General features: G+C 65.9%; 1 protein-coding gene across 8 annotated transcripts in view; it reads left to right on the top strand.

Moving 5' to 3' along the window:
* BRSK2 (BR serine/threonine kinase 2) overlaps positions 1-17,279 on the top strand; it is a 62,778-nt gene extending 45,499 nt beyond the window's left edge. Inside the window, exons 9-22 of one of the 8 annotated variants that reach the window (XR_015721487.1) lie at positions 747-778; positions 1,107-1,271; positions 1,400-1,497; positions 1,583-1,733; positions 3,956-4,021; positions 6,026-6,086; positions 6,843-7,050; positions 7,696-7,744; positions 11,317-11,440; positions 12,579-12,759; positions 12,832-12,921; positions 13,111-13,205; positions 15,431-15,478; positions 17,088-17,279. Coding sequence is in view for 6 of the 8 variants with exons in the window: in XM_087855148.1 (XP_087711274.1) it covers positions 747-778; positions 1,107-1,271; positions 1,400-1,497; positions 1,583-1,733; positions 3,956-4,021; positions 6,026-6,086; positions 6,474-7,050; positions 7,696-7,744; positions 11,317-11,440; positions 12,579-12,759; positions 12,832-12,921; positions 15,431-15,478; positions 17,088-17,107 (1,662 nt within the window). In the remaining 2 variants the exon portion in view is untranslated. Of the gene's footprint in view, positions 1-746; positions 779-1,106; positions 1,272-1,399; positions 1,498-1,582; positions 1,734-3,955; positions 4,022-6,025; positions 6,087-6,473; positions 7,051-7,695; positions 7,745-11,316; positions 11,441-12,578; positions 12,760-12,831; positions 12,922-13,110; positions 13,206-15,430; positions 15,511-16,639 lie in introns of those variants that run through there. The other 7 variants (XR_015721488.1, XM_087855147.1, XM_087855144.1 and 4 more) reach the window with 7 other exon arrangements.
* Positions 17,280-21,534: the final 4,255 nt, after the last annotated feature.

The raw sequence follows: 21,534 nt of genomic DNA, 5'->3' as shown, positions 1-21,534 counted from the left end.
CCTGACAGCTGGGGGCCGGGGAAGGCATGAGGGAAACTCCTCCTCCTGAGAGAAGCCTCTGGCCTCCCTGCGGCTCAGCTCCTCAGCTCGAGCCAGGAGGGCTGGTCCCCAGAGCAAGGGCAGCAGAACTCCCCTGGCTGGCCTCTCCAGGACAGGGGTGGCCCAGTGCCCAAGAGGCCGCCCTCCCCCACCCTCCCAACCGGGCTGTTCCGAGTAGATGTGGGGGGAGAGCAGGGCCGGCCCCCAAGCCTCCTGCTTTCACCTGCACCCAGCCCCTTCCTGTGCTCAGGAGGGCCTCCCTGGCTGCTTCCCCTGCCCTCCTCCCTTGGCCTTCCTCCCGGAGCCCTGGACCCCGGAGGCCACTCTGCTTCCGTGCTCACTCCCTCTGCGGTCCAGGCCCCCCAGCCCTGCCTGCAGGCCCCTAGCCCTGCCCACCTTCCTTCTCTCTCTGGGTCCGCATCTTTTCTTTCACCTGGGGTAGGCAGGCTCAGGGGTGCTAGCCTGGAGCCTCCGGGGACACAGCCCCTCCCCACACTCCCCACCCTCCACCCACATTGTGCCCATGCCCTCTCTCCCTTGCTCCTCCCCTCCGCACCCTCCCTCCAGCCCCTTCCTCCCCTACTCCTCCTGTCCTGCTCTCTGCGCACTCCTGCGCTCCTTCCCTCCCCGTGCTCCCGCCCCCCCCCCCCTAACGTGGGCTCCTCCGTCCCTCCTCGTACTAACTCCCTGTTTCTCTTCCCTTGTAGCTAGAGCACATTCAGAAACACATATGGTATATGTAAGTAGCTTTTCCTCCCACGTCGCCTGCTTTGCCTTTCACCCGTCACCGTGGCCTGGAGGGCCTGCTAGGGAAAGCGGGGGGTGACCCAGCCCAGCGCAGGCCTGCCCCCAGCCTCAGCCGCTCCTGGCTCTCAGGGCCCCCAGGCCGGCCTGCGCTGGGCAGAGGCAGGATGCAGGAGGCGTGCAGGGGCTGGGCGCAGGGAGAGCAGCAAGACTCGGGGCCCCGGGAACGGGTGGGCCCCGCCCTCCCGGCACCTCGGGGTGGGGGCGGAGGAGCCCTAGGCTGCGGAGTAGAGGTGTGACCCCGCGGTGTCTGTCATCCACAGAGGGGGCAAGAACGAGCCAGAGCCAGAGCAGCCCATCCCCCGCAAGGTGCAGATCCGCTCGCTGCCCAGCCTGGAGGACATTGACCCCGACGTGCTGGACAGCATGCACTCGCTGGGCTGCTTCCGGGACCGCAACAAGCTGCTGCAGGACCTGCTGTCCGAGGAGTACGTCAGTGGGGGGCTGTGGCGTGGTCTGGGGCCCCAGCGGCCCCTCCCAGGCAGGCGGCCACAGGGTGGGACGCCACCCAGGAACGGACTTGCCAAGCCTTCTTGGTGCCTCTCGCCCACTGCAGGGAAAACCAGGAGAAGATGATTTATTTCCTTCTCCTGGACCGGAAAGAAAGGTACCCGAGCCATGAGGATGAGGACCTGCCCCCCAGAAATGAAATAGGTATAAGGTGGCCGGGTGGCCTGGCCCCATGATGCCCCTCTCAGGCCCAGCGGCCTGCCTGGCCCTGACCCCTGTCTGCACACAGACCCTCCCCGGAAGCGTGTGGACTCCCCAATGCTGAACCGGCACGGCAAACGGCGGCCTGAACGCAAGTCCATGGAGGTGCTCAGCGTGACAGATGGCGGCTCCCCAGTGCCCGCGCGGCGGGCCATCGAGATGGCCCAACATGGCCAGAGGTGCGTGCCTTCCAGGAGGACCCCCCCACTCCGCCTCCTGGCGGCCTGGCCTCGTCAGCGTTAGCAGTCCTCATGGGCTGTGCTGGGCCTGACATCGTTCATCTCTGCCCCCCCCCCCCCGCCCTGCCCACGGCCCTGGGGCTGGGCCAAGGCCACTGGGTGCGGCTGGACCACGCTGTGCTAGGGGCTGGGCTGGGGTGCTCAGACTGCTTGTGCTGGACTGGACTGGACTGGGGTGGACTTGGCTGGGCTGGGCTGGACTGGCCTGAGCTGGACGAGGGTGGACTGGGCTGGACTGAGCTAGGCTAGACTGACCTAGACTGGGCTGGACTGCGCTGGGCTAGACTGGGCTGGACTGAGCTGGGCTGAGCTGGGCTGAACTGGGCTGAGCTGGACGAGGATGCACTGAGCTGGACTGCGCTGGGCTAGACTGGGCTGGACTGGGCTGGTCTGCGCTGGACTAGACTGCGCTGAGCTGGACTGAGCTGGGCTAGACTGACCTGGACTGGGCTGGACTGCGCTGGGCTAGACTGGGCTGGACTGGGCTGGACTGCGCTGGACTAGACTGCGCTGAGCTGGTCTGAGCTGGGCTAGACTGACCTGGACTGGGCTGGACTGTGCTGGGCTAGACTGACCTGGACTGGGCTGGACTGTGCTGGGCTAGACTGACCTGGACTGGGCTGGACTGGGCTGAGCTGCATTATACTGAGCTGAGTTGGGCTGGACTGGACTGGACTGGGTTGGATTGAGCTGGGTTGGACAGAGATAGACCGAGGTGGACTGAGCTGGGCTGGACTGGACTGGGGTGGACTGGGCTTTGCTCTGTGGGCCTGGGTTGGACTGGGCGGGTCAGGCCGTCTGGAACAGCGCTGGGCTGCACTGGAGTGGACTGGACTTGGCTACACTGGGGTCAGGCCATGTTCAGAGCCACCCAGCAGGCCTGTCCCCACTTGATGCTGGCCCCATGTTTGGGTCACCTGTGGTGGTGTGGGGATCAAGGACAAGGATGGAAGGACAAGGATTAAGGGCCACAAGCAGGTCTGGGCTGTGCCCACAGCACCCCCTGGAGGAAGGAAGGGTGCCCTGGTCCTGCAGGGCCTCCGCTGACTCTGGCTGGCCAGGCGGGGCCCTCAGCCAATCCTCATCCTGGCCCCGCGCAGGGCCTGCTTGGGGAGGGGCCCAGTGTTCCCGCCCAGGTGGGGGTTTTCTCCATAGCTCTGGGACCTGGAGACCCAGCTCTGGGGGTCCTAGCTCTGGGGCTGCCCCTGGTCACCTGGGGGCTGAGTGCTGGAGACAGCCAGGCCTCTCAAGGTATTTGCCAGGAAACAAGGCCACCATCATGATTAAACTGGGCTCATTGGCTGGTGGTCATTGCTCTCTCGGTGGTCCCAGGCCTCCCCCAGGGAGACGGGCTGGCTCCAGACCACCATGGCCCACTGCCCGTGGGCTCCGGGACTGGGGCACTGGTGAGGGTGGCGGGGAGAAAGGTCTCTGCTGGCTGAGCTCCTGCCCTGACTGTGCCTCGCATCCTGCTTGTTGTGGGCACCCCTCTCCCCAGCAGGCCCCCAGGGTGAGAGGCCACCTCTCGCCAGCCCACCTTTCCTGAGCCTTGCCCCTGCTCTTCCGATCGACCTGCCCCGTGCAGGCCAAGTGCTGACATAGGGCCCACCTCATCCTGGCCACCCCACGTCCCTCCCTCCTCACCCGCCTGGAGCAGGGGGCCGGGCATGGGAAGCCACCAAGCCGAGGGTCCTGCTCTGCCTTCCAGGCCTGGCTGCCTCGGGGTGGGAGGAGCTGGGACAGGGTCAGCTGTGGACCATCCTGGTGGTCCCCGGTGGCGGTCCCCGGAGAGTCCCTTCTTCCCGGCACCTCCCAACCTGCCACTGCCGCTCCAGGCTCCGCTGCTTTTTCTGGCTTGGCCACTTGGCACTGGGCCCCAGCGGGCCACCAGCTGAGGCTGGAGGGGTCCTAGGGCTGGTGGTGGGTGCTGGGCATCCTCCAAGGCCTGCCCCGCCCCCCGCCCCCGCCCAGCAGGTCACTGGGGTGGGGTGCGCTGTGGCCCCGGCGCTCTCCTGCCTGACCTCCCCTCGTGCCCGTGTGCCTGGCCTGGGGCCAGGTGGGCCATGCCCAGCTCGTGTGGAGCTGTGCGGAGGTCCGGCCTCCCGGGCCGCCTGGTGGGGCTGCGTCAGTAACTCTGTTTTCTCGCTTTGTTCCTGCTGTAGTAAAGCAATGTTCAGTAAAAGCCTGGATATCGCTGAAGCCCACCCCCAATTCAGCAAAGAAGACAGGTATACACCCTGCCCACCCATCCCCCGCCCCCCAGCCCCAAGGACGACGGCGGGCCTGGTGGCAGGGCGGAGCTTGAGGCGCTTCCGGCCCTCGCAGCTCTGGCGAGGGAGACCTCCAGCACGCTGGGGAAGGGCCTGGGCCAGGTGGGCCTGAGCCCCGAGGAGGCGTGGGCTGCTGGGGCAAGGCCAGTGGCTGGCCTGACCGGGTGGGGAGACCCACTGCGCTCTCCCTGCCCGGGGACCCCCGAGTGTCTGCAGGCTGTGAGGCCTCTTCCGCGTGGCCCTGCTTACTCTCCCCTCCCCCATTCTGTGCTGCCCACAGGGGCCAGAGTGGAAGCCGGCAGCCCAGGGCGTGGCAGGCTCCCCAGTAGGTGGCAGGAGGCATGACAGTCTCAGGGGTCTCTGCATGGGGCCTGGCGTTCCTGAGCCCCCCAGCCTTGCCCCTGCAGGGCCCGCTGCCCGTGGGCGATGGTGGTCGGGCCTCACCCGTTTCCCCCCCGCCTGCTCCCGTACCTGCCCGTGCCCCTGCCTGCTCACTGCTGGCCTCTCGCTGCCCACCTGTCGCCCCACCCTGGCTGCTCTGCGTGCTGGCCCCCTCCTTTCTGTCTCGGGCAGGTGGCGGCCTCGTTAGACAGGACGGTGTGGAGGCAGCCCCCACCCCTCTTCCTTCCACTGCTGCTTTTCTGGTTTCCGTGTGCCAAGTGACGAGTGCATGGCTGGCTCAGTGGCAGGCAGGCCCCAGGCGCTGGGCCTCACTCCTGGCTGCTGCCCTGCCGGCCTGTGGCTGTTGGGGTGGTCACCAGCCGGGACCAATGGCCCCCACTCCCTTCCCAGCATCCAAAAGCTTTGGACCCAGGCCTGGCTCTGGGCACGGTCCTGGCTGCGGGCAGGCTCGGCCAGGGGGCTGGGAGCAAGGTCAGTGCTGTCCCCGGCTCCGTGGCTGCGTTGGGTGAAGGAGTTGGAGGCTAACTGCCGTGGGGCCCCACCCCACAAATGCCGGGGCCCTGGTCAGAGTGGGCTCAGCTCCTCCCTCAGGCCCAGGGGCTGGGCCGGGGCGTGAGTGGGTGGGCGAGGGCACCTCTCGGGGCTGGGCTGATGGGTGCGGGCAGGCCTTCACTCTTTTCCTCTTCTCTCTTGTGGCTGCCTTGGTACCCCCCTCCGTTTCTTTCCTCGAAGGGTGGCAGGTGCCAGCACCCAGGGCTGAGCAAGCATGGTGTGCCTTCCCTGAGGCTGTGTGGTGTGGTGGAGTGAGGCCCCTGCCCCGCAGGGCGCCCGGTTCCTGCCCCACCAGGTCTGCGGGCCCAGTGGGGCCGGTGGTGGACAAGGCTCGTGGTCCCAGCCAGCACTCACCCCAGCCTGGCCTTGCCCAGGCCCTCGTGGTGCCAGTGAGGAGAGGGCTATGGGCCGGCGTGCTGTGGGCAGCTCTGGGCTGGGCAAGTGGGCCGTGGGCAAGGCAGGGCTGGGCCAGTGCCCTCTTGGTGGCCCACGTGCTAGGATGGGAGGCTCTCAGCCAAGCACAGGACTCAGGGCCTGTGGCAGTTCAGCCTTTGGGGTTCTGGCTGGGTTTGGGGCACCAGGGTCTGGACAGTGGACCTGACATGGGGGCTGGATGCAGCTCCCAGGAAACACCTGTCCCACCTCGTTCTTCTGGCCACCCAAGCCCCTAACAGACCCTTGCTGAGGGCTCCCCAGTGCAATCCTGGGCCTGGGCCTTGGCCGTGGGGCAGCTCCCACGTAGAGGAGAGGAGCCCCGAGACAGGCAGCCAGCCCCCCGAACTGGGGCTCCGACGGGGCCCCCTGAAGGGGCTGTGGGGCCCTCCTGGGCCCTGGGAGAGGCAGGGTGGGGACAGCAGGACAGCCCTGCCTGTGGCCAGGCGTGCGCAGGCCATGGCGGCCTCGAGGCTCTCGGCTGGGGCTCCCGGCCTCTTGGAGGGTCCGCCCAGGGGAGAGAAGCCGAGAGCCGCGGCCCCTCCCGGCTGACCCTCTCCGCACCTGTGTCTGCAGGTCCAGGTCCATCAGCGGCGCCTCCTCGGGCCTGTCCACCAGCCCGCTGAGCAGCCCCCGGGTGAGCTCCCGCCCCACCCCACCCCCAGCTCTGAGAGGCCCAGCGTGCACCGGTGGGGGGGGGGGCCGGGGAGGCTCCCAGAGCCTGGGCTGGGCCGTGCCCCCCGCCTGCCGCTGGGGCCGCCCGCGTGGTTGCTGCCGCTCTGGCTAACTGCACGTTCTTTTCTTTTGTTTTGTTTGTTTTCTCCTGTTATTTGTTTTCTTTTATGGCAATCGCTCCCACCCCCACGCCTGCCTGTCCCCGCTGGTCCTGCCTTGGGGTCCTGCTTGAACATTTCTTTCTGGCCCGCCTGGTGCTGTGTGTGCATGCGGGGGGTGGCGGGCGCTCGCACGGCGGCTCTCGCGGACCCTCGAGCTCTGCTCCCTGCCCCCTGCACCTGCCCTGTAGCCTGTCAGAAAGTTTGCCCTGCCCCCCCCACCCCCTGAGAGCCCCTTCGTGGCCTGCCCCCTGGCCACCTCCGTGGAGCCTGAAGCTTGTCGGAGCACCTCTCGGCCCGGACACGTCCTCCCTCCACAGGCCGCCTCGCGGCCCAACCCCAAGACCCAGACCTTGCCGAGCAAGGCCAAGCTGACCGACAAGCCACTGCAGGGCACCAAGTCCAACCCACTCCCGGCTGGCACCCAGGCCCAACCCCCTGTCCCAGGGGGCCTAGGCCCCCAGCTGGCCCTGCCCCCGGGCCTGCCGACCATGCCGGCCCCCACCCGGCTCCTGGCCGCTGGGACTGAACCAAACACCAAATCTGTCCCCACCATACAGGTGACCCCTCACCCCTCTCCAAGGGGTAGTCCCCTCCCCACCCCTAAGGGGACGCCCGTGCACACGCCCAAGGAGAGCCCGGCGGGCACGCCCAACCCCACGCCACCATCCAGCCCCAGCGTCGGAGGGGTGCCCTGGAGGACACGGCTCAACTCCATCAAGAACAGTTTCCTGGGGTCACCCCGCTTCCACCGCCGGAAACTGCAAGGTCAGTGGAGGGAAAAGCAGCCATGGGGATGGCAGGGGCCGCCCCTTCTCCTCTCTGCTGGTTCCCTGACCACGAGCCCCGGGCAGCAGTCTGTGTCCTCTAGGATGGTACAGGCCCGGGCAGTACGTCCAGACGGTTGCTTGCTCCCAGGCCTGCCCGCTGTGTGTCGGAGGCCTGGTGGGCGTGACCTTGGGGCCCTCCCAGCTCCATGGCTTCCCTTCAGCCAAGTGACCACTTGAGGCCAGGCTACTTGGGCCCCAGGACGATAGCCAGCCAAGTGGCGGGTGGGGGCGAGGGCCGTCAACAGGCCTGTGGGACGGGGCAGCGGTGGGGAGCCTGTTGCAGCGCACGGGGTGCCAAGGGTCGGTGGGCACTGCCGGGCCGTCCGAGCCTCCAGCACAGCCAGTGCGTGGGCATGGGGGACGGGTGCCATCTGTCGGGACAGTACGGCTGGCTGGAAGCCAGATAAGGCATGGCCTGATTATAGCACAGAGGCTGGGGCAGCCCCGTGGCCCTAGGCTCCGGCGGGGGCCTGGAGCTGGCAGGGTGGCTCCATGAGACCCCAGCCACGGCGCGGGGCGGGGGTGTCCTGGTGATAGGGCGGAGTAGTCACACCTTCTCTCCCTGTCTTTCCCGTGTGCGCAGTTCCGACACCCGAGGAGATGTCCAACCTAACCCCGGAGTCATCTCCAGAGTAAGTGGCCACTGCCGAAGGTTGAGGGTGAGCCGTCGTCCGCCCTCCTGGTGCCCAGACGCAGAGTGTGTGTGGGAGGCCCGTGCTGGACCCTCCCCCATGGCGGGCCAGGGGGCCCACGAGGGCTTTGGGGCAAAGTACCCGGGCCCCTCCAGGTCCTCCTCCCCCTCTCCCCGTGACCTTGTGTTGCCCCAGATCCCCCCTCCACCTCCTGCCTGGGACCTCTCCTTCTCAGCACCGCGTCTCCGTGTCTGGCACTTTGAACGCCAGGTTGGGGAGCAGGGCCTGGGGTGCTGAGGGAGCTGGCCGGCTCTTCCGGGCCCTGCTCGGAAGCCACAGCCTGGGGCTGGCTGGAGGCCAGGGACAGCACGGCCATGCCTCGGAGGGGCTGGGGCACGTCAGCTAACAGTCCCGGCCTCCACGCTGGGGGAGGCTTGCGGACCGGAGCCCGAGCCCTCGTAGCAGGTGTGCTCACCCTGCTCTGGACACAGGCTCGGCCCTGGACATACCAAGTAGGGGAGCGCGACAGGAGCAGTCCGTGGTGTCTGCGGCAGGTAGCCTCCGCCAAGGAGCGCTCTGCTGGGCGAGCTGAGCAGGGCTGCCCGCGGGCAGGACAGAGCCTGGAACGCAGCCAGAAACTCGGGGGCTCATAGACATGGGGCATCTCAAGGCAAAAACATGGCACTGGCCACGGAGGAGGAACAGCCACGGAGTGGCCTGGTGGGAACTCGTGTCCAGGGGAGGGTGGCGTTGTTCAAGGCCAGGAGCAGACCAAGCCCTCCGCTGACCATCGCCAAGAGAAAGGAGCAGGGCCCATGGCAGGCGACGGGCAAGCATCACCCCACGGCCAGTCTGGACTGGGGTGGAGACCCTGGAGAGACCCTAACCCCCACTCCCCCGCCCTGGCGGCGGCCTTGGTCCTGCAGCCCCGGGAAGAGGGCGCACGAACGGGAATTGTGCTGTGAGACAGGGCAGGGCCGGCTGGGGACACAGGCAGCCTCCTTGGAGGCCGCCGTCTCGTCACTGAGCAGGAGCTGCTACCACGTGCCGTGCTTTGCGTGGGGCCTGGGGATGCGGCGTGTACGGGTTAGGGACTCCCATCCCGCTGTTAGCGCCCCTCGGCCAAAACTTCCTGCTGTTGTCGCAGCGCTCGCAGACACCCCTCTAACATCATTGCTGGGCGTCCCGACAGCGGAGACCCCCGGCAGCTGACGCTGTGCAGGTGGCCCACAGCCCCCCCTTCTCATTCTCGAGTCCCTCTGCAGGCCTTGTCCCTCCTGGGGGTCCTGGCCAGCGCCCACCACCCGGCAAGTGTGGCCGATGGGACCAAGCAGGCGTGCGGTGGCCCAGGAGGCCAGGACAGCTAAGGCCTCCTACAGAGGCCGTGCTTGCCGGTGGTGTGTCAGGGTCCGGGAAGCACCCAGTGGGGTGCGTGTGCACGAGCGTGCAGGTTTGGGCGCCGGCAGGTCTGAGGCCATAGGTTCGGCAGGTGGAGATTCTGGTCTGGCTGATGTCACAGCCCTGAGTGTGACGTGTGCAGGTGGGGAATTCACTGTGCAGTGTTGAGCCAAACTCCTTGGGGAAGCTGCAGCCTTTGCTCCTGAGGCCTTCGCCTGCTTTGACGAGGCCCACTACGTCAGGGAGAGTGGGCGCTTTACTTGGAGACACCCGGCTGCTGCCCAGGTGGCCCAGCTGACACGTGACATCGGCTGGCGCTGCCTCTCTGGCTCCTTCGAGCTTCTTCCAGGCATGGGACTGCCTGTTACTCCAGATGCCAAACCGCTGGTTCCCAAAATACAAACATGTTTTCGGTGTTCTTCGTCAAGGGAGGAGAAGCAGAAACCCCACATGCGGGCTCCAGAACTGCCCCCCACATACTCGCTGGGCACAGGCACCGTGGCTGGTGCCGGGGCGCCGCGGGGAGCGCCTGGGGCAGGAGCTTGCGCTCGGGAGTGCCAGACCCAGAGCGCACCGCGGGCAGGACGGCAGCATGTGGGGAAGGAGGCGGACGCGGCCGGCGACCAGGGGCCCGGCAGGACGTGCCTCCCTGCCTTCACCTCTGTGCTGTTGTTGGGTCAGGGTCCCTGGGCCGAGCAGAGGCCAGCTCTGGAATCGGGCAGGAAAAGGGGAAGTCATGTGGTCGGGAAAACCACAGAGAGGTGCTTGAGACTCAGCCCCTATGGCTCGCCCTGCCAGGGCCGATGTCGGAGCGCGCTGCTGGGCCGGGGCGGCCTGTGCCTCGTGGTCTTGTGGTCTGGATGGGCGCGTTCCGTTGCCGGAGCCGCGAGACAGCCGTCAGGACGTGTTAGCACTGCCACCTGGCAGACTGCTCCGGGCTCAGCCGCTTAAACACCATACGCTCCATGTCTCCTGTGGGTCAGTCCCTGGGCTGGCCCAGCTGGGCCCTCCACTTTAAGGAGTCAGCGGGCTGTGGTCCCCTCCAGGCTCAGCTGGGGGCAGGACCTATGGCCAAGCTCCCGTGGCCGTGGGCGGGATTCACGTCCTGTGGGCTGCTGGACCGAGGGCCTCTCCGTCATGTCAGCTGGCTCCATCACCAAGCAGTGGAGACCTGCTAGCAAGTAGGAGACATGGCCTTGAGTCACATGTTCTTGGAGGTGACATCTGTTCCTCTGGTTCTGCTTAGAAGCAAGTCCAGGCCCGTCCACGCCCCCGGAAGGGCTTGCACCGGCGCGTATCCAGGAGGCAGGATGGCGGGGCCAGCTGGGGGGTGCCCACGCCGGTGTGCACTGCACTGGGGGGGAGGGGGATGCAGACAACACAGGTCAGAGGCAGACGCAGGACAGAGTAACAAGGCCAGATGGAAGACAGAGGACAGTAAGGGAGGCTCTGGGCACCAGTGAGGTGAGGGGCTGTGTGCAGGAGGGTACACCCCGGCCCCGCCCAGCACAGCACCTGGCTTTGGAGCAATCTCCATGTCCCAGAGTGCCCTGGGCTAGGCAGCAGGCAGCTGGGCAGCCCCTGGTCCTCAAGGACAGGGGGTGGTCGGGGGGGAAGCTGAGGCTGTCCCACCACGTGGGAGGGGCATGTAGCATCCTGGGCCTTCAGGACCTATTGTCCATGCAGTGTCTCTCCTGTCCATTTGTCCATATGGGCGCAGAGTTCCCCGGCCAGCCCCGACCCCGTACCCCGGCCTCCCGCACTGCCCCCACTCCCTATGCAGCCCCAGGGCAGGGGGCACCTTCCTCCAGGCTGCTCCAGGATCGCTACATAGCAAATTCCCCCAAAACTTGGTGGCTAAAACAGAGAGGAGTAAGGCTGGGGGTCAGGATGGGCTCTCCTTTCCTTTCTGGTGGGTTCTGGTGGGCAGTGCCCAGACCTAGGCAGGCATGAGGGTACGGGGCCAGGCCAAGACTGCGGGATTAGCATTAGGGCAGTGGGGTCAGGGTGGAGGAGTCGGGGGCCAGGGAAGGAGTTGGAGGGTGGGAGGGGAGGAGTTGGGGCGGTAAGCTGGCCCTGGCTGGGAGGGGACGGCAGGTCTGTCCTCAGAGGCTCGGCTGACAGTGAGCCTACCCTGATACGAGCAGCCCTCTGCCCCCACCTCCCTTCCCCAGGCTCGCCAAGAAGTCCTGGTTTGGGAACTTCATCAACCTGGAGAAGGAGGAGCAGATCTTCGTGGTCATCAAGGACAAGCCCCTGAGCTCCATCAAAGCGGACATCGTCCACGCCTTCCTGTCGGTGAGCCTCCCACCCGTCTGGGGACGGCGTCCTACACGGGACACTGGCTCCCGTCCGCCCTGGCTGGAACCACAGGGGCACCGCATGGGCCCCGGGCCTGGGGAGGGAGGTTGGCTCTCATGCTGAACAGCCCTGGCTGTGGGCACACTGGGGACGGGCACGGGCACGAGCCTCGGGGGTGACAGCTCGCCGAGACAGGGAGTGAAGTGCAGGCAGTTCACAGGGGAGGGGACACGGGGCCTAGACACAGAGGGACCTCTGCCGGGGCTGTCCCAGAGGCCTGTCTCTGTTTCCCACGTGCGCTTCACCCACCCCCACCGGCTGCCGCCTCCTGGAGCCCCTGCCTCCCACTGAGGCCTGGCGGCTCCCTGAGGGGGGCCGCGCTGAGCCTTGGGTGCACTCCGTCCGTCCCTGTGAGATCTTTGAGCACGGGGAGAACGCCCTGAGGGTTTGCTTCCAGAGTCCTGTCAGGGGGCCTGGCCCAGTGCTGGGTTCCCCGGGGATCACAGCACCCCTGCAGCAGAAACTGCCCCCCACCCCCCGCCAGGGCTGAGACCTGCCATGGGGGCTGCTTTAGCCTGGTGCGGCCTCAGCCCAAGTTCCCCGAGGGCGAGGGGGCCGCCTGCCACGGCAGCCCGCTCTCCTCCGTAGGGCCCCTGGTCTGGGCCTCCCTCTCACTCCACCCCTGCGAGATCCTCCCCTGTTCAGCCTCCCAGCATGGGCTGGACCTTCCAACCACAAGGCCAGCACTGCCCTCCTGAGCTGTGGAGCCCTGTCCTAGGGGTGACCCCTCCCGGGCAAGACTGCCTCCTGACTTTGTTTCAAGGGCATTTCCCCTTGCTGCCCACATGCCAAGTGCACAGGGGCCCCTCTGACCACACTGGGAGGGGCGCCCTTCCCGAGCCCGCAGAGCAGCGGGCTGCTGCCCTTGGCAACGGCCCTGTGGCCCCAGCCTCGGGAGGCTGTCACCCTGGTCCCGGCCCGCCTCTCCTCTTCCACTCTGCTCCCGTGTCCCAACCCGCACCCAAGCTGAGAGGTAGAGGCTCCCGGCCCGGCTCGCCAGGAGGCGTCAAAGGGCGGGCACTGGGGGGAGGGCGGCTGGCCGCACACAGCACTCACGCTGCCCACCGCCCCGCAGATCCCCAGCCTCAGCCACAGCGTCATCTCGCAGACGAGCTTCCGGGCTGAGTATAAGGCGACGGGGGGCCCGGCTGTGTTCCAGAAGCCAGTCAAGTTCCAGGTGGACATCACCTACACGGAGGGCGGGGCGGCACAGAAGGAGAACGGCATTTACTCCGTCACGTTCACGCTCCTGTCAGGTGAGCCACGGGCCCAGGGCGTGGGCTCCGGGCTACGGCCCTGTCCTGGGCATGACCCCCTGTCTCCCCCAGGCCCCAGCCGCCGCTTCAAGAGGGTCGTGGAGACCATTCAGACCCAGCTACTGAGCACACATGACCAGCCCTCTGCCCAGCATTTGTCAGGTGAGGCGGGGGCTCAGTTCGGGCCGCCCTGCGGGCTGGTGAGCAGGGGTGTGGCCCCTTCGACATGCCCACCTCCCTGACCCCCAGGGGGTAGGGCCCTCCCCGGCGCAGTGGGCCGGCCCGTCTCTGCACACCCAGGGAGGTAGGGCCCAGCACACCACACTGAAAGGCACCTCTTGTCCACTGTAGAACCCCCCCCGCCAGCGCCAGGACTAAGCTGGGGTGCTGGGCTTAAGGGCCAGAAGGTGGCCACCAGCTACGAGAGTAGCCTCTGACGCTGGCAGGTAAGGTGTCTGGCCCCGCTGCAGGGGCAGGGAGGGGGCTGCGGGCAGGTCCTCTGGCGAGAGCCGGACTGGCCCCAAGAAAGGCACCCTGTGCCCACGCACGCATCCAGCGGCCAGCTCCCGGCCCTGGACAGGCCGCATAGGGCCCAGCACCCAGGCTGAGCAGCCAGACACGGGCCACCTGGCCCTGGGCCGGCAAGAACAGGCTCCAGGAGAGCAGTGGCCAAGGTCCTTCCTGGGAGCCCACCGCCCACAGGGCTCCCCTAAAAGTACCCTGTGAGGCTGTGGGCCCAGCGCCCACACTGGCTGACACATGGTGGGGCTGCCTGCTGCCTGCCTTCCCCGTGATAGGCCTGTGACTGTCTGGCCATGAGTTCCCAAAGGGGGGGGATCCCCAGCTGGGCCTACAGGGGGTCACACAGAGAAAGGGGTGGCCCAGGCCTGGAGGTGCTGGGGGTCCAAGGGCCTGAGAGCCCACACTGCTCAGCATCTGGTGGGGAGTGGGCTACATGTCCACTGTGGGTGGGGGTGGGTGAGCCCGTATCTGGGCAGGGCAGGCATGTGCACGCACCGCCGTCCATTAGCGAGGGTGTCTGGTTGCTGTCAGGATGGTAGTGAGGCATGCTTGCTGGGAGGCCCATGTCAGGGTTTGGGGTCCGGAGCACAGCATCCAGCCTGAGCCCTCTCTCCGAGCACCCCCGTCAGCTGGCTGGAGCCTCAGTGGGCCCTTCCTCCAGCCTGGTGGGGTCCGAGAGGCCAGACCAGCCCCACCCGCCCCCCCAAGCCCCTGCCATCGTCATTTCATCGTGTGTGTCACCCTCTTCTCCCTTAACATGTGCCTCGTCACCCCACGGGCAGGTCATGGCGGGGGTGGCCCCAGCAGCCTGGCGCCGGGAGCCAGGTGGCATAGGAAGCAGGGAGTGGGGCAGGGGTGGCTCCCTGAGCCTTTAAGGCCTCCATCTCAGAGCAGAGTAGGGCTGACAGAGAAAAACTGAGGCCAGGGAAGGACAGAGCTTATCCAGTGAGGTGAGCAAAGGCCAGGGCCTGGTGTGCTGCCCAGCAGATGCCCAGGCCTGCAGCCACATGGCCGGGCCATGGACAGTAACCTAAGAGAGGTCATTCTGCCCCCGTTAGCAGATGTCCCTGGTGCCAAGTCCCAGGCATAGCAGTGAACAAGGTGGACACCACCCTTCCCTTGGGCTCCACCCCCAGTCCTAACCCCATCCCAAATCGGGGGCCTCCGTTAGCCCCGTGCCCGAACCCGTGTCCTGGCAAGCTCTTGGGTACCTAATCTGGGCCCCATGCCTGTCTCCCGTGTCCTCCTTCGGGGGTCCTTGGACCTGGGGAGCCTAAGCCAGGACTCCAGCGCATCCATCCCCAGGCCTCCTGATGGGTCTCCGCGCACTCTGGCCTTTCCCAGCATCCTCCCTCCTGCTCCGGGTGCTCTTGTCTGGCGAGCTCAGTCCTAGAGATGCTGTGAGCAGGGGGCAGAAGTGGGGGCCCTCAATTACCAGGGCAAGAGACCTGGTGGCCACTCCATTAGGGACAGGAAGCCAAGAGGTCACACCCCACCCAGCATGGACCACTGCGAAGGCCTTGAGGGAAGAGCCCCCCACCCTAGTCCCCTGTCAGTACCAACACTCCCAGGCCCAGCAGAAGGTGGGAGAGGGTCAGGGGAGGGGGTGCCAACACGAGCTGAGGGGCAGATGGGAGCCATGCAGCTGCCTGAGCTGTAGAGTGGCAGAGTGATGACACACAGATGGCCAGAGTAGACCACAGCCAGAGCCCTGGGCTTCTGGGCTCCAGAGCCTAAGTCTTGGGCCCAGGGCAGGACAGAGGGGATGGGTACCAGGCAGGCCCAAGGCACCCAAGGGGCAGGGCCACATCCAGTGTTCCGGCTCTGGTTGCAGGAGGACTCTTCTCTGCCCAGGAGAAGGCCTCCACTCAGTGCCATGTTCTGAGCCAGCCCCACCCCAGCCCACCCCACCCGGCCTGGCCCTCTGTAAGCCCTGCCCTGCTCTGGGCTCCACCCCTCCCAATCTTGCCCCTCTCTCTGCTCTGCTGGCCCCAGCAAACACCCTACTTGGCTATGGCCACGCCTCACACTGGGCTCTGCCCCTCCCTGAGGGCCTGGCCAGAGGCTGAGGGCAGCGCCTGGCCAGGGGTCCAAGTGGGAAGACTTTTTCACACGTCTCCCTCCCTCCTTTCTCCGTTCTGTGCTCCAGACACCACTAACTGTATGGAAATGATGACGGGGAGGCTTTCCAAATGTGGTAAGAACCCCTCACGCTCACCTGGGACCCCTCAGCCTGTCACCCCCACCTGCAGCCTGCTCCTGGCTGGGTGCCGCCCCCGCCACCCTTAGGGCTATCCTGGGGTCCCTGTGTATATGCGGGGTCCAGATGGGCACACTCGGGCCCACCCAGTCCCCCACCTCTGCCAGGAGCAGCCTTGATGGTCACTCACCCCCTAGGGCAGCCACAGGCCCGGCCCTAGGATCCAGGCAGGCCAGGAAGGGACCCCAAGGCTCAGAGCAGTAAAGGTCCCCATGCCCTAAGGTCGGCAAGGGTCCCACGTGTGGACTCTGGCCTGGGGTCTGGGTGAATTTCAGATCTTGGGCAGGAGGCTGATGTAAAGGTTTCTGTCCAGTGCGGGGGGAGGTGGTGGCGGTGTGCTGTGCATGCACTCCCCTGCCCGCTGCTCTGGGCTGGAGGCGGGCAGGTGTAAGAAGTAGAGCAGAGCAGAGGTATCAGGACAGTGAGAACAGGCCCACCCAGGTGGGCGTGGTCAGACAATTTCTGCCCTCTTCCTCTTGCCCTCAGGACGTGCCCTCTGGGATCAGGGCTCCCACTCTGGCTGCCTGCCCTCAGCCCTCCCACATCCAAGCCCTCCATGCCTGTCCACCCATCCATCCATCTGTCTGTCTGCTGCTGACCTCTGTGTCCGTGGGGTGCTGCCCGGGCTGGCCAGGGGCTGGGCTCCAAGCCTTCTGGGAGGAGTGTGGTGGGCATACTGGCTCCAGCCACCCCAGCCCAGAGAAGGCTCCCTGGCCCCATGCACAGAGCCGGCCTGGGGTCCCGGGTTCCTGCTCAGCCCTGGGGCTTGTGGCAGTGGTGGTTTCTCTGCCTCAGTGTCCAGAGTGGGGCTGGCCAGCTGGCCAGGCCACGGGGTGGATGAGGGGGGACTAGTGGCTGAGGTGGAGGGGGCCAGGCCTGGTGAGGGAGGAGGGGTCTCTCCACCTGCCTGCCCCGCTTGCTGCCCACCTGCCCCCGCCTGCCACTCCCGGCTCAGACCTCATCTCGCTGGGTTTTCTTTCTCTCGTGGAGACCCTTTCGTTCATTTGTTTGTTCTCTTTCTCTCTCTTTACCCCCTTCCTCTTTCTCTTCTGTTTCCTTTTCTTGTTTTCTCTTTTGTCTTCTGTTCTGTGTACCCAGGCAGCCCATTGAGTAACTTCTTTGACGTAATTAAACAACTTTTTTCAGACGAGAAGAACGGGCAGGCGGCCCAGGCCCCCAGCACGCCCGCCAAGCGGAGTGCCCACGGCCCCCTCGGTGACTCCGCGGCCGCTGGCCCCGGCCCTGGAGGGGACGCCGAGCACCCGACGGCCAAGGACACGGCCAGAACGGGGCAGCCCGCCGCCCGCCGCGAGCAGCCTTAGACACATAGCCCCCCCTCCCCCAGCACGGCCCGCCAGGGGCCAGCTCGGCCCGCCCCGCCTCCCGCCCGCCCTGCCCGGACCGCGGCGCCGCCGGGGAGGAAAGGAAAGGGGGCACCGGGGGCCACCGCCTGCGGCTGGGCCCGCCCGTGCCCGCTCTCTCTTTCTCCTGCTGTCTCTCTCTCTGCCTGTCTCTGACAACGTCACTGTTTCCGCTCTGATACCAGGAATTATCCCGAAAAGTTAACATGTCACCTCCACGAGGCCATCCTCTGTGCTCCGCGCCGGACACCGGCTGACCGAAGGCAGCTGCCGCGGACCCGCCCTCCCTCGTCTCCTGCTGCCGCCGCCCGCCCGCGGCGAGGCTCCGCCCACCCGCGCGCCGCCCCGCCCGCCCGCGGCGAGGCTCCGCCCACCCGCGCGCCGCCCCGCCCGCCCGCGGCGAGGCTCCGCCCACCCGCGCGCCGCTCCCCGTGGCGGCTCCGCCCGGGCTCGGCTCCGGACTCGCGGGGACCACCGCGCGGCAGGCCCAGCCCGGCCAGGCCGGCGTCCGGGGCAGGGCCGCGGCGGGCGGAGCAGCCGAGTCGGCCGGCCGGCCAGCCTGCCCGCAGCCGCCCCCCGACACGGCTCCGCCCTGCAGCCGCCCCTCCCGCCGCTCGCTCGCGTCCGCCCCCCGCCCCCCGCTCGCCTGGGGCTGCCGCGTGCTCCCGCGCATGGCGACCCTTCCCGGCCCGGGGGACACTGACCCTGGAGGCCCCGGAGCCGCCTGCCTGCGCCAGGGCTGGCCGAGATCAGTATTATTTATTTGCTCTTTTAACTTATGAGTTTCTTTGCTTCTCTGTTCAGGGAAGGGGCAGCAGCAGCGTCCTCCTGCCGTCTGTCTGTGTGTCTTGGGCAGGGTGGGGTCTGGGGCCGAGGCGCCCGGAGGATGGAGCCGTCAGAGCGCCGTGGGGGGGGGGGGGGCGGCGGGGCAGGCCGGCGGATGCAGCGCCGGCAAGCTACTGTAAACTTTAAAGAATTCCTGCAAGATATTTTTATAAACTTTTTTTTCTTGGTTGTTTTTGGAAAAGGGTTGTGGGGGTGGGGGGAGCCGCTGGGGCAGGGCTAGGTTTTGTGTTCGGTTCTTTCTATATACATACACATATATATATTTAAAGAACGGTGCGGTTCGCTCTGTCCCATGTTCTGTCCCGTTACTGTGTAGAAGCGACTCCAGTCCCGTGGGGGCGGGGGGCAGGGCGCAGTCTCCGAGCAGGATGGCACTGCCCAGGGTCCCCCCCGTCGGGCCCAGGCTGGGGACCATCTTGGTTTTGTGTCTGAGAGTGGGGGAAGGCCCTGAGCTGGCTCCCACACACAGGACAGCAGAGGCACCGCAGGGTTTTTTACGAAAATGACAAAAAGTTTTTAAAAAAATGGAAAAAGGAAAAAGTTGGCGGCGTCCTCCGCAGTGTGTGTTCTCTGTGCACAGCGAGGTCGAGGGATGCGGCCTCCTCACTCCATCCCTGTCCCCAGCTTCTGCTTGTTTGTGTTGGTGGGCCCGGTCCCTCCAGGCTGGCACAGACCCCGTGTGTTGCGAGCGTCCCGGCGCCTGGCTGCCCTCGGGAGGCACCGGGCCGGCACCGGGCCAGGACGGCAGGTTTTGATTGCATGCCTTCGCTGTAACAAGTCCACTTTGCTTTTGGTGTCTCTTCCACCTCCCTCCCCACCCTGCCTCCCTCCCATCGTGGACAGCTTTTAATGCTTCTGTTACATTGACCCCCCCACCACAGGCTGGGATGTCAATACATAAACAATTAAACACTTATAACAGCATAAGCCACGCGGTACAAGCGGGAGGGGCTTCTCCAGAGACAGAAGACACCGAAAGCAATACCTCTTGTCAGCCTTCCTCTTTTGTACTTGGGACACACGCAGACGTCACGGAAACGAACAAGCCCCACCCAGTGTATCCCTTGTCAAATAACTGTGAGCAACCTTAGTTCTCGAACAATAAATTCCTTCAGTAAAAATACCCGACACCAGTCTCCGTCCAGGTGGGTGGGGCCGGGAAGTGGGACAAGCGGGACCAGCTCTTGTCCTCAACACGCACTCCTCTGGGCTCTGCCGGGTGTGGATGACACTTGACACCACCTTCTGCCTCAGATGAAGAGGACAGACCCCTGTGCAGGGTCAGGGGTCTGCCCCCAGACTGAGCAGGGATCACATGCCGGGCTGGGGGCAGGGGAGGCCCCCAGGGAGGGGCACAGTGAGGCGCCACCTGAGGCCGACACAGAGCATCACCCTGCCTGGCCACTGCAGCTCTGCTGCCAACCCCAGACCTCGTGGGGTCCCACCCTGGCATCTGGAGAATGAACCTTCTTTCTGCTCCTTGGTAAGAGGTGGATGGGGCGCCATTACCCAGCCCTGGAAGTGATGGGCCGAGGCTGGCGGGCAGCCCCTGGAGAATTTGGGCTGGCCTCTTCCACAGAGGGGAATGGTCCCAGCCGTGCCCACCACGCCTGCCAGCCACACAGGCACCACAACCACGCACTGGCCAGCCACGCCTCCGCTGCTGCAGCATAAAGGATGAGTCTAGACCCCACGAGCCCCAGGGCTGCCCGGCCTCCTGTCATACGGGAGCACCTGGGAGCCCACCTACCACACAGCCTTGAGGATGGGCGAGGAGCGCTCCCAGGCCTCCCATGCAGGCACTCTCACCCCCTATGTGAAGATCAGGCAGAGCGTGGCCACTGGGCATAGCAGCAGGGCCTGAGGGCACCCAGCTGTCTCTCCAGAGCCAGGTCCTGCCACCGCAGCACTGACGTGTGGGGCTGCGTGGCTCTCTCTGGCGGGGGCCGACCTGCACTCCATAGAGTGTCAGCATCACCTCTGGTCCCGTCCCCCCACTGCCACAGCAGGTGCCCATAGCCGACCCCCAACCCTGGTGACAGAACTACTCCCGACGTGACCACGTGTCCCCTGGTGGGCAGACTGCGCTGGAGTCCATGCTCTCACCTCCTGTGCCATCTTGCTGGAGGACAGTGCTGTTCAGACTCGCTCAAATCTTGGTGGCTCTGCACGAATGGCAGCCGCCTCCAGCTCTGCTCAAGGCCCAGGACATGACCATCTGGGACGTGGGACTGGGTGGGCTCTTCCTGGACCAGCTGCAGAACACTCTGCCTTTGAGAGAGGTGGCCACCCAGAAGGTATTTCAGAGGCGTGCAGGGGACAGGCTCCACCGCAGTCACCGAACTGCATGGTGTCCTGTTAGCTTCCGCTTAAAACCAGGCTGGAGGAGGGTATTTGGTTGCTATGATTCAGCGAGGCGTGGTCACAGCGCGCAGGGGTCCCGGGCTGCTGGCCATGGGAGAGGTCTCCTTGACCAGTGGTTCTGCACCTGTTGTGCCGAGAGCCACTGACACACACACCTCATCTTCCTCTACGCGGCCTCTATAAACACTGGCAACATGTCAGCCTAAGGGCCACATGGTGGGATCCCCAAAGGGTGTCACGGTACACTCCACAGACCTGCCAGCCACCACAGCCCTTCAGCAGGAAGGCCATGCCCTGCAATCCCACTTCTGACACCACACTCTCTCTTGACTGAAACAAACAGATGTTGGTATTAAGATCTACTAATATAAAATATGTATAAAATAAAAACCAATCCCTAAGAACTACGTAACAGACACTGTCCTGAGCACTTCACACTGAGCAATGAGCCTAACGGTCCTCCTGCTATTTCTGTCAGGTAGAAATGGAAAACCATGTGCTGGTGGGTCTAGCACCCGGTGAGAGGATGGCCTCTCCGGACGGACGCGTTCTTGGGCACTGGCACATTCTGGGTGCCGGCCATTACCGGCCGGGTACTGGTGAACAAATCAGCGGCTGCGCACCTACCAGAGTCCCGGCGGAAGGGAGGTGGAGGAAGGGAATCTGATGCGTGCCTGTCCTCGGGGTGCTGAGTGCCGGCCAGCAGCAGAGGCAGGGTGGAGACGCACGGGACGGGCGTGTGCTCTGCTCTGCAGCAAGCCGGCCCCGGCCCCCGTCTGTGTTCTTGGCTGACGGCGGGCCCCATGAGCTCCTCAGTGGAGGCGGAGCAGCTGCGGGCGCATGAGGCCAGCTTCGGGGAGGGGTGCCACGGCACCCCCGGCTCACGCATCTCCCTCACCAGGGAGCGCAGCACCAGAGGTGGCCTGCCCTCACTGGTGGTTCTGCCTCCCCATCCTGCCCTCCCCCTCTCTATGGCTTAGTGCCCACTCCCCTCTGCCCTCACCCCAGGCCACCAGGGTGGGAATTGCCAAGTCCAGGGACCCCTCCCCTGGCTGCTTCTCCCCATTCATTCTTCACCCTCCTCCATCCAGCCCACTCCCCACCATCAAGAGTGTGATTCATCAAGGGGTGGAGGTTAGCAGGGAGCAGAGGAGACGGCCGGTGACAGGAAGAGCCTCTGCGCAGTGATGCGGGCTGGAGGAGAAAGGCAGCTGGGACGGATGGAGGCACGGGAGGGAGCATGCCAGCCTGGGGGCTCCGGCAGGACGGCAGAGTCCGGGCTGCTGGTTACAAGCACAGGTGCTGTGCGTCTGTCCAACTCCTCCTTGGTGTCAGGCCCCGGGCTACGTGTCTTCATGGGTCACGTCCCTGTGCCCCCAGAATGACCCCACAAGAGCTCTGCGGCTCATCTTCAAGACGTGC

This window comes from Ursus americanus, chromosome 24, assembly GCF_024610735.1.
Source record: "Ursus americanus isolate L20-20 chromosome 24, mUrsAme1.1.p, whole genome shotgun sequence".
Classification (NCBI taxonomy): domain Eukaryota; kingdom Metazoa; phylum Chordata; class Mammalia; order Carnivora; family Ursidae; genus Ursus; species Ursus americanus.
The sequence above is the reverse complement of the archived record's forward strand: the minus strand, read 5'-3'. Positions and strand labels throughout refer to the sequence as shown.